This window comes from Arachis duranensis, chromosome 7 (genome assembly GCF_000817695.3).
Source record: "Arachis duranensis cultivar V14167 chromosome 7, aradu.V14167.gnm2.J7QH, whole genome shotgun sequence".
NCBI lineage: Eukaryota > Viridiplantae > Streptophyta > Magnoliopsida > Fabales > Fabaceae > Arachis > Arachis duranensis.
In genome coordinates this window covers 65,806,719-65,823,186 of record NC_029778.3, presented here as the reverse complement: position 1 = coordinate 65,823,186, position 16,468 = coordinate 65,806,719, and the positions used below count along the sequence as shown (strand labels likewise).

Below are 16,468 nucleotides of genomic sequence, written 5' to 3'. Positions count from 1 at the left end.
TTCTAAAAACACAAATATACTAACACAATTTTAAATACTTGATTATTTATGAAATTTTCACCAAAAAATATAAGAAATTTAATTAAAATCTAAAAAAAAACCCTAAAAGTTATTTTAGATGTCGTCAATATGATTCAAAATGATTGAAAAATTTCCATGGTCAACAAGGAATTGAAACATTAGTATTCTCATCATTGCTTTTAGGAAACCCTACCAAGAAGTTTATGCATTGGAGGCTCATTGTGCCACATTCATAAAAGTCACAATTTTAATAAGAAATTCTTTAAAGTTTCTAAATGAATGCATTACAAAGAAATTTTACTTTTACTATTTAATCAATATCATTAGAATACTTATAAACAAAATCCATTGAAATATAAGAGTAACATCCTAAATTAGTCCATGAAAAACATTTAGTCGGACAATTAAATACTCAATACATTTTAATCACACTACAATAGTTCCAAAAAATTTTAAAATTCTCATTTAAGTCTTTTTATAAAGACTAACAATATAATGTAGAAACTAATTTTTCTAACGAAATAAAAGCTTCCGGACTGATTTGATAAGTAAAACTTATTAAAGATTAAAATGTCCGAGTAAAACTTTCTTCAGTACTGCTTTGGGGTATTACTCGAAATACAATTATGGTGTTTGCACATTAGATTCGGAGTCCGATGAAGTACGGTTCCTCAACTCAGGCTGCCTAATTTCCTCTATAGTTCTAACAGCTTCATCAATTCTTGGCCTATTTTCTGCAACCTTCGCCACACATGCCAATGCAATCTGAAGCATCTGCACCATCTCCTCTTCAACATAATTCCCTCTTAGCAGCTCCACATCAAAAACTTCAGCCGTCCATTCCTCACGCACCACGGACCTCACCCACCTTGGAAGATCAACCATGTCTTCATATCCAGCGTATCCGAGCGGAGTCTTGCCCGTGAGCAATTCAAGGAGGATCACTCCGAAGCTGTAGACATCAGACTTTGGGGTGATTTTCCTCGACTCAATAACTTCTGGTGCAAGGTAGTTGTTAGCCCTCGACATTGTTGGAGGGGTGTTCATTAGAGGAGTTAGTCCTACATCGGTGATGCAGCCATCAAGTTCTTGGGTTATGAGAAGATTGGTTGACTTGATGTTGCCATGAGTGAACTTTGGACCTCCTTGAGAGTGAATGAATGCAATTCCTTTTGCAAGTCCAAATGCAATCTTCATTCTTGAATCCCAATCCAATGGAGTTCTTCCTATACCTCTGTTTCCTATTGTTTGGGAACATAAAGATATAGTTTTGTTAGAATTGACAATAGAAAAAACGTGACAAAATGATCCATGAATGATTCACGGCTATGTACAGCATATGCATATTGATGAAAAAGGGAAAGCAAAAATTTGTCCAAGTGTGGAGGGTAAAGATCGAATAAGCTTAATATATGCTACTTTGAAATGTGAGAATATCAGATATACTGACCTAAGTGGCTATACCATAAAAGACTTAAAATCATTGAACTCGTATCATGTGCCTAAATGAATCTAATGCAATTGTGGACAAATAAATCAGAAAGGAACAATGCATCAGATCAAAACATACCATGCAAAAGGCTAAACAAGCTGCCTCCAGGCATGTAGTTATAAACTACAAGTTTCTCATCTTTGGAGTAATAATAAGCTCTAAGGGGAACGACATTCGGGTGTCTTCGTTCCATCCTCCAGAGTGGCCTTGTATGTTGTTCCATAGCTTCCCTTTCCAAGAACTTCAGCTGAGGCTTTCAACAAATCTTCGAGGTCAAAGCTGTTAGTAAATCCTTCAAAGAAGAACAACTTGTTCTTTTCAGCTGCTTGCACCCCGCTGCCAAAACTCTTTGAAACCTCGGTCTTTCCGGCACAAGATGTTTTCCCTTTAAGTATTCCACTCGTTTCACTGTTTTTCCTCTTCAAGCAGCATACAGAGATAAATAGAACTAAAAGAGAGAGGAAGGCACAGCCACCAATTACAAGAGCAAGAATAGTAGCTATGCCGAAGCGTTCCTTAGATGCTGTAGCCTTTTGATTTCGGTTAGTTTCTGGAGAAAGTGGTTGGTAAACGGGAGAAGAAGATGGAGACAGAGAAGGAGAGATTGCAGAACAATGATTGAGAGGTGGACCACATAAGAGAGAATTTCCAACAAAAGAAGTATAAGGAAATTGTTTGATGGAATCTGGAACTGAACCATTCAAGTTGTTATAGCTCAGATTCAAGAATTTGAGCATTGGAAGGTTGAACTCAGGGATAACTCCAGAGAGGGAGTTCTTTTGGAGATACAACCATGTGAGACGTCTAAGATTCTGAAATGTTGGTGGAATGCTGCCTGAGAAGTTGTTAAAGGAAACATCGAAAACAACGAGTTTCGGAGACACGAAAGAAGGGATTAGACCTGAGAAGTTATTGTGCTGAAGATGCACATATTGGAGTGAAGGAATGGAGAAAATGTCAGAAGGAAGATTTCCTCTAAGACCATTGGAATGAAGGCTCAGGGTTATAAGAGCATCTAGTTTTCCTATGGTTTTCGATGGAATCAACCCTTTGAGTCCAATCCCCGGAAGGTGGACGCCGATGACACGAGTTTGATTCGCATTGCAAATCACCCCAGTCCATGATGTGCAAATTGGAGTAGTTGCACTCCAGTTTAGCCTTGGAGGGTGGGGAACATTAGAAGAAAAATCAAGGAGTGCTTGTTTGTCAGAGTTCAAGTCAGCTGCTACAACCAATATGAAACTTAGCAGAATAATAAATGGAAAAATGGGAAATTGGAAGAACTTCATTGATACTAGTTTGGTGAATGAAGCCTATATGGTGGTAGCTCCAAGTTCTGACCTCAAATGTTGTTCATCCTTTCCTGGGCTGAATTTAAAGTTATTGCAAATTATTAGCTAAATCATATAGCTAAGATGTAAGAACATGTTTAAATAACCAAAGCCAAAGTTTTACTATCTTCTGTGTAGAGACATTGATTCAATTGGGTCAAGCATGAATAGTCACAAACCATTATGCACCATTCAGAAACTGATTCAGAACTAAACATAATACAATGGTTTTGATTAGATTACATACTGGATTTAGAAATTGTGCAGGAAAATAAACCCAAGAAATTTAAACTGACTACTTTATCTGAGAATTTGAATTAGAATACCAGAATTTTTTCAGTTGATTAGAAACCATTACTTACTTTTCAGATTTACATAGAACATTAGAACCAGAACGAAATTCAGGATTACAAACATGCTTACCATTAGTATTGAAGTTGGGAAAGGCACCGCGAGGCACCCCCTGCGTTTAGATGCATCAACTGAGACAAGTTCATTCTTTTCAAAACTAGATGGGCTTTTATTCCTATTTTTAAGATTAAAAATTGAAAAAAGCAAATGTTTGCCTTTGAACTTTAGTTAATGGGGGACTAAAACTAAAGTGCACTTTTCCTAGTTTTACTGAGAATAAAGAAAGAAAATCCCCACATTAGATTGGTTCATATGGTTCAGAGAAAAGACAAAGAAAGCATGGTGATAAGTTGAATAGTTGATAACTAAAGAATCCAATAACAAAAGAAAAAGATAAAGTTTGATTCTTTTTAGTACTTTATAAAGATAAAGCAATTTCTTTACTGAAAGTATGATGAATTCACTGAATTTAAAAAGATATTGGAAAATCATTAGTGTTTGATTTCTAGTTTTTACCACCACATCTGGTCACTGTATATTCCAAAAAAGGTCCATCTTCTTGAAAATATTGAAAAAAAATATACAAAAAGGAACCAGATTGAAACATACACTGTAACAAAAGTGGTTAAAACAGATCCAAAATAAGCATATTCATTGTCCACATACACAAACAAATCATCAAACACATTGTATGCATATCTGTAAAGATGGCTAAAATAATATAGAACAGGTTCTAAGAACATACATTTATGATGAATCAACTATAAGAACCAATGTGAAATTATTACCTTTGTAACTAATTTACTTTCATGGCACCAAGAACTCATCATATGCTGAAGCATAAGGATAAGTAAGTGACATCAATCATAAAGCTATAGAAGAGTATTTTATGAAGCTAAAAATCGTCCCAATTTCCATTAAATAATGACCAAATGAAATACAGTGCAATAAGGTTAAACTTTTTGAGCCTGCAACAAATTAATTCATCAACAATATTTGAATTTATAAGAATAAGAATTATACTACTGTTAAGAGATTCATCCATGAGGATTATCCCTAGATAAAAGAAACAATACCCAATTCTACAAAGCTACAGTGATAGCAATAATGACGGAGGCAACCCCAAAAAAGTGTTTGTATCTAACTAACAAGTAGCTGTACATTAATGTCCCTGTTGAAATTAGCAAAGTAGAAGGGGGAAAATATGAATGGTTTCCATGACCCTGGAGTCTAAACATTTGAAACTAAGAACACTAACATGAATGAGTCTTTGAAATCACTAAACTTCTTTGATTGTACGGAGAAAAGAATAATCAATGCTACTTAAAGTGTTAATGGGTTGAGATCCCATTAAAGTTTACCCCATCCACCTTTTTAAACTACCAAATTAGTAGAAAAGTTTTATTCGGATTAGATTTTTCTAAACGGAAAAAATTAGTAAAATATAAAAATAAAAGTCTAATTGTTTTTAAATTAATTTTGAAGAACTCATATACGATAAAAATTTGTAATTTAACGATAATTATTCTGTTATTTTATTGTTTTACAAATTTTTTATTTTAAAAGATCTTTTTATTTTAATGCTAATGTGTTAAAAGTGTTAATCGCCAAATAATTTTATTTGGCTCATATTTGTGGCATCAACATTTTTCTGTTGAACAACAAAATTATTTGATAATTGAATTTTTCTCAAACGTTTACTATTATTGCTAAATCCATACAATTTACATTTTAATTTAACATGGTAAATTAAAAATAATATTTTATAATTATAAATTTTTAAAATTTAGTATAATACTATTATTATTATATAATAAATATACTGAATATACTATTTTATCTTTATTCAAAGTAAAATATAAATAAAATATTTTGAAATCTATAATATTCTTAAACCATAAGAAAAGAGATCTAAAAAAATAAAAACATATATAATTGTACTAGTAGCATGTCAATTTTATACTAAACTTTATATAAAAAGACTAATAAAAATTTATCGACAACCTATTATTTTACTAAACTCATTAGAAAAATAATTGGCATATGATATTGTGCTTCCTGTTACACATTTCATTTTAAATCTAAAAGTAGAGTTATAAATAAATTAATTATATCTAAGTAAATATTCGTACAAAAATATAAATTATAACATGTTATTAAAATGAAAATACTATTTTTCTTACCTAAATATTATTAAAAACTTCTTTGAACACGACATTTGTTGTTAATGATTTTGATTGCTGTCTTCGTCTAAAATTAGAACTTTGAGGCCACTGCGACTCTTAACTCTTAACAAAATAATATAAAATTGTCTATGGGTGAATACTAATTTTGGCAAGTAAAGCCCTATATGTGATAATGATTGACTCTGACTCTTGTTGATGGTCATTGCAAAGCACATTGTTAATGGAAATCGTCTCCATTGAAACTTAAATAGCAATCCTGAATCTGAAGGAATCAAGTTCATTCTTGAAATATAAACTTTTTTTTCACCAATATTTCTACGAGTCACTACTGTCGCTCCAATTACGTTGTTGCCAAGTTTGTTACTATTAACCTTGCCCCGTTGCATAAACCTAAAATCTGGTCTATGTTTCGCAGTAGCATTACAGCGACTTCTAACTTCAAAGTCAACTTGTGGTTAGGTAGTTCGGAACATTTGATATCATTTAAGAACTCTGGTGTGAACCACTTTTGTTGTACATCTTCATTTTCATCAGCTTTAAATGTTATGTTAGAATTTAGATACTCTTTTTCTATTCCTAAGAAGATTGTCAAGATAAAATCGTTTACCTTCTCGACACTTTTAAGCGTAGGTGCAAGAATTGTCCTACTCTAAAAATACATGTAATCTGATATGTTTTGCAACAAATTTAGATATGTAAAGTCTACCAAATGAGAGAGAGGCTCATTATTAGTTATAATCAGCAGATCATCTAGAATTTCAACTTCTGACTCATCACCAACAGCAGAACTAATATTTTCATTTCCAACATCAATTATCCAATTAGCAAATTTCTTCATTTCACCATCATGTTAATCTGAAGAAGACATTAGAAGCCTCATATTTGTATACAACTTCAGAACCTTACAAAACAACCACAAATGGAATGAGTTAATAGCTAATGATAATATATCGTGTCTACTCCCTTTCAAAATCACTGGAAGTATCTATCTGAAATCACCTCCTAGAACTACAATCTTACCATCAAATGGTTAATGTGTCTTACGTTGATCGGTAACTAACATAAGATCCATGAGCGTCCAATCAAATGCTTCAAAGTACATTTTATTGAGCATTGGAGCTTCATCCCAAATTATTATGCTACTTTGGATGGGCAGCTCACCCTTCAAATCGCTATGCTTGATGTTATAAGTAGATTCATCAGTAATTGTAATGGGTATTGACAACCTAGAATGAGTCGTTCTGCCACCAGGTAGGAGTAAAGACGCAATTTCACTAAATGCGACATTTAAAACAATCTTTTCTTTAAATCGAATAGCACAAGAAAGTTCATTCCAAATATATCTTATTACCATACCCCATACCCATAAATAAAGTAAAAACCACCAGAGTCTATAATAACAGTATTGAGTATCTCATTGAATACTAACATTTGTTCATGAATCATCTTTTGTTCCGTATATAAATTTGCATGAGTTAATTCATTTGTGTAATATGCTAACTCCTCATCTATTAACTTATTATGAAAAAAGCGAATATCAGACAGCTCAGGATATTGATAGTCTCTTAAAAATCTCACATTGTTGTTGAGTATCTTCTTAATCCCAGTAAGGTAGAGAATTTTTAATTCATCATCAGTCATGTTTAATCCTAATAAAAACACATGATGATTTTATGAAATATTTAATAAATAATTCTAAATAAAAACCATTAATATTATTAATAAAAAAATTAAAAAGAAAATACAATCTTGATATAAAAAAAAGACATAATAAAATACTTTGATTTTTCAATGTTTTTTCCTCTCATATAGTATCCTATCAGCTAATAATGTTCAAGTTGCATTTCAAACACGAATTAGTTTGTTAACGCTATTAGATATTAATAGGACGACAACAGTTCCATTCTTATTACCAAAACCTAAAAAAGCATTTAATTCCTATATATAGTTACCAAAAAGTGCACGTTTCATTTTTTTTATATCAAATATAATATTAAATATTAAGTATACTTTTTTAATTAACAATTAAATATATAGAACTTAAAATTATAATTAAAAAAACTACTTACAACTTAAAAACTAACGATCAATAAAATGATAACAAATTATATATTTTATATTTTAAAATTCAACACATTAATAATCTTATAAAATTATATCAAAATACGTAGGTATTTTATTTTAATATTTAAAAGTTAACGACGATCCCATGGAATTTTAAATATAATTTATAAAGACTTTTTTTTTCAAAAAATAGTTATTATTTGAAAATTAACAATTAATTAATTAATTAATTAATTAATTTTATAAAGCTCAATCACAATAAATGTCAAATTAATTAATTTTATAAAGACCAGTTAAAAAATAAATTTATTCACTAAAAACAAACTGATTTATCAAAAATAATTTTTTTAACAAAAATATTTCAAGGATTGTTTACCCAATATTCATATAAGTCAAGAAAATTTATCATACATTATATGTTTTTATATTTAACTAACTAAAATTTAAAAATTCAGTTAAAAAGTTAATATTATAATATTAAAAAAAAATTCTTAAAAAATATTTTAAACAAACTAATGTGTACGCATTTAAGTTAAACCTATTTTATTCGCACATTATTCGAATTAATTCAAAATGAACTACTTATGAATGAATTATATTTTTAGGAATTTGATTCGCAATTTTTTCGAAAAAATTGAATCGGTTCCTCAAAAATTATGTTTATGAGAAATTAAAGATTTAAATATATATCTAAAGAATCCAAAAAGAATTTATTATCTATCATCGAATTTTAATTTAATAGCATTATACTTGATAGAATTGTGATCTTTTTCAAGAGTCTTCTCACTTCTAATTCTAACAAGTATTCAATAACATCTAAAATAGATTAAAATAAAAAGAATTTATTGTTAATAATTATGCTAAGAAAAAATCGATAAAATGAATAAATTTATCAATGAATTTATTTTTTTTGTAAAAATAATAAACTTACAAACAAAAAAGGTATAATCGAATTCATAAATATTGAGAGTGTCAAAACTCACAAAACTAAATCCATATTGTGAGATATTTAATGATTCCGAAAGTCTGTGCACATTAGTATGTTGGTTTAAATTTATGACATACTCATAGTCTTGAAGTTACCCACATTGCATCTAACACTAAAATATGTGATTTGATATGTCATTCATTCTCTTAGTAAATTCACGAATCTAGACACAAGAGCCTTCTTAACTGAAGCATGTATTTTTTCTTCCTAGAATTAACAAACAAAAATCAAACAACAATTAAAATAAGGTAAATAAACACATTTGAAATATCAATAATATAAATATAAATTTAATATTATTTAAAAAAGTGGTAGAAAATCCACGTGTTCATCGAGCCAAACCATCTTAATTGAGAATGACAATGAAAAATTTTTGTAACTCAATAGTATCCATAATCTTATCACTCATATACCTATACATAAATTATCAGCTGTAAGGTTAATCTTAGCAGTTTTGTTAAAAGATAGAAATATTTTAAAAGGAGTAATTAATTGTATTAAGGGAGGCATGGTGCTATGCATCTCTAATTTGTACATTTATAGTTGATTGATAGCTAAGATTTTCTAAAACCTAATTGACTTTGATTTGAATTTAAAATAAAAAATCTAACAACTAACTCAAAATTATTATTGTTATACGAAAACTAATTGAATAATTATTAATTATTATCGTTATTAGTTTAGGAATAAATTTGAATTAATTAGAGTTGACTCATACAATGATTACGTGAACTTATTAGTTTAGGAATAAATTTAAATTAAAATAAATTTAAATTTTTTTTTCAAAATTTTTAATTATGAGCAAATAATTAAAAATTAAAAAATATCAACTCTTAAGTAAATAATAATAATTTATAATTTAAAAGAGTAATTACAAATAACTTAAAATTTAAAAAGTAACGACTTAAAAAAATAACTTAAACTTTAAAAAATAATCACTCAAGTAAAACAACTTAAAATTTAAAAAATAACGACTTGAGCAAATAATAATTTATAATTTATAAATAAAATTTTAAAAATTCAAAAGAGTAATATGTAACAGCAACAGCAACAGCAATAGCAACAGCAACAGCAACAGCAGCAGCAACAACAACAATAAGACTTGTCCCACTAGGTGGGGTTGGCTACATAGATCAAACAACGTCATTGAGCTCTATCATACCTACAGAAAGACTGTTTACATGTAGATCTCATTTGACCACCTCATGGATGGTCTTCCTAGGTCTTCCTCTGCCTTTCACCCCTTGTCTATCTTCCATCTCATCTACCTCATAATTGGGTGCTCTGTCAGTCTTCTTTTCATATGTCTAAACTACTTGAGACGCTGGTGCATGAAACTGACTCCGCACCATTCGCATAGATAGACCGGCAAGTAACTGGATCGTCCAAGTAATACCTCAGGTAAGTGAGGATCGATCCCACGGAGATTGTTGGTTTGAGCAAGCAGTGGTTACCTTGCAGATCTTAGTTAGGCGGATAGAAATTATAGTTTGTCATGGAAAACGCATGAAATAGAATAAATAAATAAAACGTTACTAGATAGGTGAGAAATCAATGGTATGAGAACGGTTGAGGCTTTGGAGATGCTTTGTCTTTCTGGATTAACTTTTCTTACTGTCTACTTCAATAACTTTCTGATCTATTCAGTGGCAGCCGTAAGTGATTAACTCATGTCCTCTCATCAAGCTATCTGGGTCAGGACTTGCACGAAACCCATGTAGAATAAAGGTGATTGTCACGGGTCACTCTCAATTTATAAGATGAAGAACGAGAATGCATAAGAGAATAGAATCAAACATATTGAACTAGAATAGTAATATTATTAATCCATGAAACTCAACAAAACTCCTAACCTTAACCTTAGGAGGTTAGATGACTCATGCTTACAGAAAAGTACTATGGAAAACGTAAAAATGGGCAAGAGTCCTTTAACAAGGGTGAACTATTGTCTATATATACTAATATGCAAACTAAGAATTACAAAAATAAGATGAACTAGTCTTGTAGTGCAAAAATCCACTTTTCAGGCCTACTTGGTGAGTGTTTGGGCTGATCTAAGGGTGTCTCCACGTGCTAGTACTCCTTAGGGGCATTGACGCTGGCTTGGGACTCCCTTTTGGGCGTTGGACGCCAGCTGCTCCCCTGTGGGTGCTGGACACCAGGAATGGGGCTGGTGGCTAGCATTGAATGCCAGTTTTGGACCTTTATTCCCAAATCAAAGTATGGGATATTATATATTTTTGAAAATCCCTAGATGTTAGCTTTTCATAGCCATTGAGCGTGCGCCATTTGGACTACTGTAGCTCTAGAAAAGCTCCTTTGAGTGCACAGAGGTCAGATCCTGACAGCATCTGTAGTCCTTTCTCTGTCTCTGAATCAGAGTTTTGCTGAAGCTCCTCAATTTCAGCCAGAAAATACCTAAAATCACCATAAAACACACAAACTCAAAGTAGAATCCAAAAATATGAATTTTGTAAACCTATGAAAAAATAATAAAACTTTAAACAAAACATAATGAAAACTATTTGAAAATGATGCCAAAAAGCATATAAAATATCCACTCATCAGACGCGATTCTACCATTTTTTCCACAATAGGTGCTACTGCAACTCTTTCTCTTATATATTTGTTCCTTATTCAATCCAATCGCGTATGACCACTCATCTATCTCAACATATTCATCTCAGCCGTTCTGGTAGCAGTGTGATAAAATTTACCTTTAAATTTTAAAGGAACGTTTTTGTCACATATAAAACTAGACCCACTTTGTCATTTTGAATAACTTGCTTGAATCGTACTATTTACATCATGTTCAATCTCTTTATTATCATGTATAATGCACCTAAGATACTTAAAACTTTTAACTTTTCGTAGAATGTTTTCTCCAATCTTCACCTCTGTATTAGGATTTTTTCTTCAGCGATCGAACTTACATTCTATATATTCCGTCTTGCTACAGCTCATGCGCAGACCATACACTTCTAGAGCTTATCTCTGTAAATCCAACTTTTTATTTAGGTCTTTCCCTGACTCTCCTATAAGGTCGATATCATCGGTAAAAAGCATGCACCATGGCACAGGCTCTTGGATATGCTCTGTGAGTACTTCTAAGACTAATATAAAAATATATGGACTTAAAGATTATCCCTGGTGTAATCCTATACCAATAGAAAATTCTTCTGTCACACCACCTTGAGTCTTCACACTAGGTGTAGCCCTATTATATATGTCTTTAATTGCACGAATATATGCGATTCTTACTCTTTTGCTTTCCAAAACTTCCATAAGACCTCCCTTGGCATCATGTCATACGCTTTTCCAAATCAACAAACACCATATATAGATCCTTTTATAACTACGATACCTCTTTATCATCCTTCTTAACAGGTATGTAGTTTCAATGGTGGATCTGCTTGGTATAAAATCAAATTGGCTCTCTGTTACTTGTATCTTTTATCTCAACCTCCGTTCTATCACCCTTTCCCATAACTTCATGATATGACTCATGAGCTTGATCCCTTTATAGTTTTCACAGTTCTGTATATCTCCCTAATTCTTGTAGATAGGTACCAAGTTGTTATTTCTCCACTCATTTGGCATCTTATTAACCTTAAGATCTCATTAAAAAGCTTGGTTAACCAACTGATGCCTTTCTCTCTAAGGCCCTTCCAAACTTCAATCAGAATATTATTAGGTCCTACTACTTTGCCATTTTTCATCCACTTTAGAGCCTCTATTACCTCGAAGTCTCGAATCTTTTGATAGGAATTGAAGTTTTGATCTTCTTCCTTCGTACATAACTGACCAAAGTTCGGAAGAGTCTTCTGTCTTTCGTTAAATAATTCGTAGAAGTAGCTCTTCTACCTTTCATTGATCTTTTCATCTTAAGCCACAACCTCTCTATCTTTATCCTTTATGCACTTAACCTGATCCAAGTCTCTCGTTCTTCTTTCACGGCTCTTTGCGATTCTATATATATCGTTTTCTCCTTCCTTCGTACCTAAAGACTGGTAAAGACCCTCATATGCTCTTGTTCTTGCTTCACTTACAGTTACTTTTGTCTCTTTCTTAGCCGTCTTATATTTTTTCCAATTATCTATATTTCGGCACAAATACCACTCTTTAAAGCACACCCTTTTTGTTTTTATCTTTTCTTGTATACTCCTATTCCACCACCAGGACTCCTTGTTTCTTGGTCCTATCCCTCTAGATACACCAATACTTTCTTTTGTTGTTCTTCTAATAACTTCTGTTATCTCCCTCTACATCTTCTCCGCATTTCCATCCCCTTTCCACTTTGCCTCTTCTCCTACCCGTCTTACAAAATTTCTTTGTTCCTCACCTTTCATCCGCCACCACATCGTCCTTGAGGTTTTCGTATGAAGTCTTTTTCTCAACTTTTACTCAACCCAAAAATTCATGACGAGCATCCTATGTTGTGTTGTTAAACTCTCTCCTCAACAAGAAGAACTCGATTTGAGTTTAAAATTAAAAAGTAACAACCTAAATAAATAACTTAAAATTTAAAAAATAACAACCTAAGTGAAACAATTTATAATTTTTAAAAATTTCTAGCGACGACACCTAAACAAATAATTAGTTCAACAATATTAAAAACTAAATACCTAATAACCTAAGAAAGCATACTTTAAAATTTAAAAAGTAACAACCTAAGTAAATAATAATTTATAATTTACAAATAAAATTCTAAAAATTTTTAATAACAACACCTAAGCAAATAAATTCTCAAACTCAACGTATGAGTGCCACGTCAGCATAAGAGATCTCTATTTATATTACTATAAAAAATTTTTAGAGAGTTTTTTATTGTTTTTTTATTTTCCTTTCATATTCTTTTTTGTTGGTTTTTCGATCTTTCAGATGCTATCTAAGTAATTTACTAGTGCTAAAATTTCAATGTGTCTAAATTATTGTTACATTGGCACTTTATTTAAATTGACAAATATTTTGAAATTGGGATTGTTTTAAAAATGGCTCAGCTTAGTGCACTAGTCAATCTAAAGTTTTCTTACATTGATTTAATATTGTAAAATTAATGAATAGCATGTGTTTTAATTTATTGATCCACAAATTATATAGGTTATAGTTGTAAAAACCAAACCAAATCCAGTAATCGGATGAAAAATTAGTGTACCAAATTTAGGATCGAGCTGAGCATAGGACCGGACAAGGAAAAAAAAGGGTAAAAACCAAGGTTTTGAAAATCGAACCGGTCATTAAGCCGTTTTAATCACTAGTTTACTAGTTTATTGGTCTAACCAGTTCAACCAGTGATTTAACCGAAAAAACCGTTTTAGAATAAAATAATAAATGAATTATAAATAAACATCCTAAAATATCTTCCAAATTTAAAACACTACACAAAAAATCATCAACCAAATTCATATGATCTTATCAAAATACAAACTCAAAAGTTAAATAGTAAAAAAAATCTAAATATTAAATTTTGACTTTGAGGGTTAACAGGATCACTTAACACCTTAGATTCTAATTTAGAAATGTCAGGAGACAAAGGATTATTAATTTCAAAAGAATGTTGAGCTAGTTCAGTTAGAAAATGTTGATCATTCATTCTGTGGTATTATGCTAACTGAACATGAACCTGAACATTGCAAGATGACCTTTTCGGTTTAATCTTAGGCAGCATTGCATTCATCTATTGTAAGAGAGATCTCTTAGCAATAGATTCTTCTTGCTGAGCAAGCTATAATCGGAATCTAGTGTTGTTTCCAAGTTGAAGTATCAACATAACAAGTAGTTATTGAATAAGAAAGCATAACATATCACCAACTACCTATACACTTTGACTCTCCTTCCACTACCATCATCATCATTTATCAATTTATTTATATATGGCATTGGCAGGTAGTTACCCTACTCATTCAGCAACAACCAGCATTTGATTTGATTTCCATTTTCAGCATTCAGCAACAACCATTACAAAATAGCAGTATAACAATAACAGTGCCATAATAAAACAATAGCATAACAACAATAGCAGCTTAATAATTCATTAATCAGAAATTCCAAATTCAAAACTAGAATCCAACATCACATTGCTTGGTTTGATATCTCTGCAAACAACACATTATTCCCATTCTTCATGAAGACTACCATTTGGCATATACTCATAAACAAGAAGGAACTCACCTTGATCATGGCACCAACCTATGAGTTGCACAAGATTCCTATGCCTTAACCTGCTGATGACTTTGACTTCAGTTACATACTCTCTTTTCCCTTGTCTTGATCCACTTGATATCTTCTTAACAGCAACAACCAAATCTAGATCAGCAAAGTAGCCTCAATACACTGCTTCAAATCCACCTTGGCTTAACTTCTTGTTTGGGGAAAAATCATTGATAGTAAAGACAATCTCTTCATAAGAGAATCTTCTTGGTCTTGCTCCTCTTTCAAAATCATCATTAATAGAGCTCACCCTTTCTATTTTGGCATCCTTTTTCTTGCAGCATAACAACAACAGCAGCTTAACAAGTCACTAATCACAATGAAAAAACAATCCTCAACAAGACCATATCTAAATTCTACCTACAGCATTTAACAATATTGAAACAAACAAATTAGGAGCCATCAGAACCAGTAAAACACTATCAGTAACTGCCATCAAAACTGGTAAAATACTATCAGTAACTGCCATCAGAACCAGTAAAACACTATTAGCAACTGCCATCAAAATCATACATACAGAACCATACATAAAAATTTACAAATTTGTAAAATTTCCACCATTAGCAGCCAGCAAATACAAGACAAAACCAAAAGAAGAATTGAAGAACCACCTTCAGAATCAAACTTGAAACAGTTGAAACTAAGACCGAAGCAGACTATGGTTCAGTGAAGAAGAAGAAGAAGAACCAAAAAATTGAAGAAGAAGACCAAACATTTAGTGAAGATGAAGACGAGAAGCCACTAACCTGGGTATGTGCCGAGAAGCCAGCGGAGATGAAGAGCCGAAGAGGACCTGCCGAGTTACTGGGTTCCAGACACGGAAAAGTGGAAGAAGCGGCGGTGCTGGGGACCTGGGACGCCGGCGGCGCTGAGGACCTGGGTTAGCCAGCGACGATGGAGGGCTAGGCGGCTAGGGTTTCTTCGATCAGAGTTCTCTGTTCTCCAGTACATGAATGAATGAATGATTTGGGGAAGAGGGGAGGGGGGAGGGGTTGGGTCACGTGTGGATGATCCGTTTCTTTTTACTTTTTAACAATTTTAAAACGGCGTCGTTTTCTCTGAACCGGCCGGTTACCGGTCCGGCCCAACCAACCAATTCTCGGCCGGTTCAACAGTTTTCTAGTAATTTTCCTGCCAGTGGTTATAAGGGGAGGACCGGACCATTTGCATTGTCAGTTCCTGGTTGAATTGGTTCAACCGGACGGTCCGGTCCGGTTTTCAGAACCTTAGTAAAAACCGATTTGATATGGTCGGTTTTGATGAAAATCGGTGAACTAGCGAATGTGTGAAACCCGGACTGGTTCGAACGACAAAGCCAGTGGCCAAAGACAGAGTTTAAACTTCAACACTTCAAGCCCTTAACCTTCTCACTCTCACAGAGCTTTGCCAACATCTCATGGTTGCCGTCTCGTTGTTGCACCTCTCGCCAGCTCCTCTTCGTCATCGTGCCTCTCGCCAACTCTTTTGCGTTACCGTGCTTCCTTCTATGTCACGTCTTTCCAACCATGGTCTGTATTCCTCGTCGTCCTCATTCACCATGGCTCACTTCGCTATCTCCCTCTTTTCTGCGTAGTGCATGTGGTTAAGGCGTCAACTCCTATGGTGCCATGGAGGTGAGGGTTTTTATTTTTTATTTTTAGTTTTTCTATATTAATTTTTAATGATTTGGGTGATTATTGTTGTTTATCTTCTATTGTAAATTTAATAGTTGATTTTCGCTCTTTTTTTTAATGTTGCTGCATTTTTTTTAATTATTGTTGTTTAAGTTGATTGATGTTGTTTAGGGTTGATTTGTTCTATGTTGTCGTCGTTTAGGATTAATTTG

The 16,468-nt window shown here is 32.4% G+C and overlaps 1 protein-coding gene and 1 pseudogene across 1 annotated transcript; both read right to left on the bottom strand.

Moving 5' to 3' along the window:
• Positions 1–460: 460 nt before the first annotated feature.
• LOC107459353 (probable inactive receptor kinase At5g58300) lies at positions 461–3,852 on the bottom strand (annotated as a pseudogene).
• A 1,869-nt stretch (positions 3,853–5,721) lies between these two features.
• Positions 5,722–6,219, bottom strand: LOC110273612 (uncharacterized). The gene is made up of 2 exons (XM_021126810.1): positions 6,088–6,219; positions 5,722–6,030 (listed from the first exon to the last, which is right to left on the bottom strand). The coding sequence occupies exons 1-2, from the start codon at positions 6,217–6,219 to the stop codon at positions 5,722–5,724; spliced, it is 441 nt and encodes a 146-aa protein (XP_020982469.1).
• Between the last annotated feature and the right edge of the window lie 10,249 nt (positions 6,220–16,468).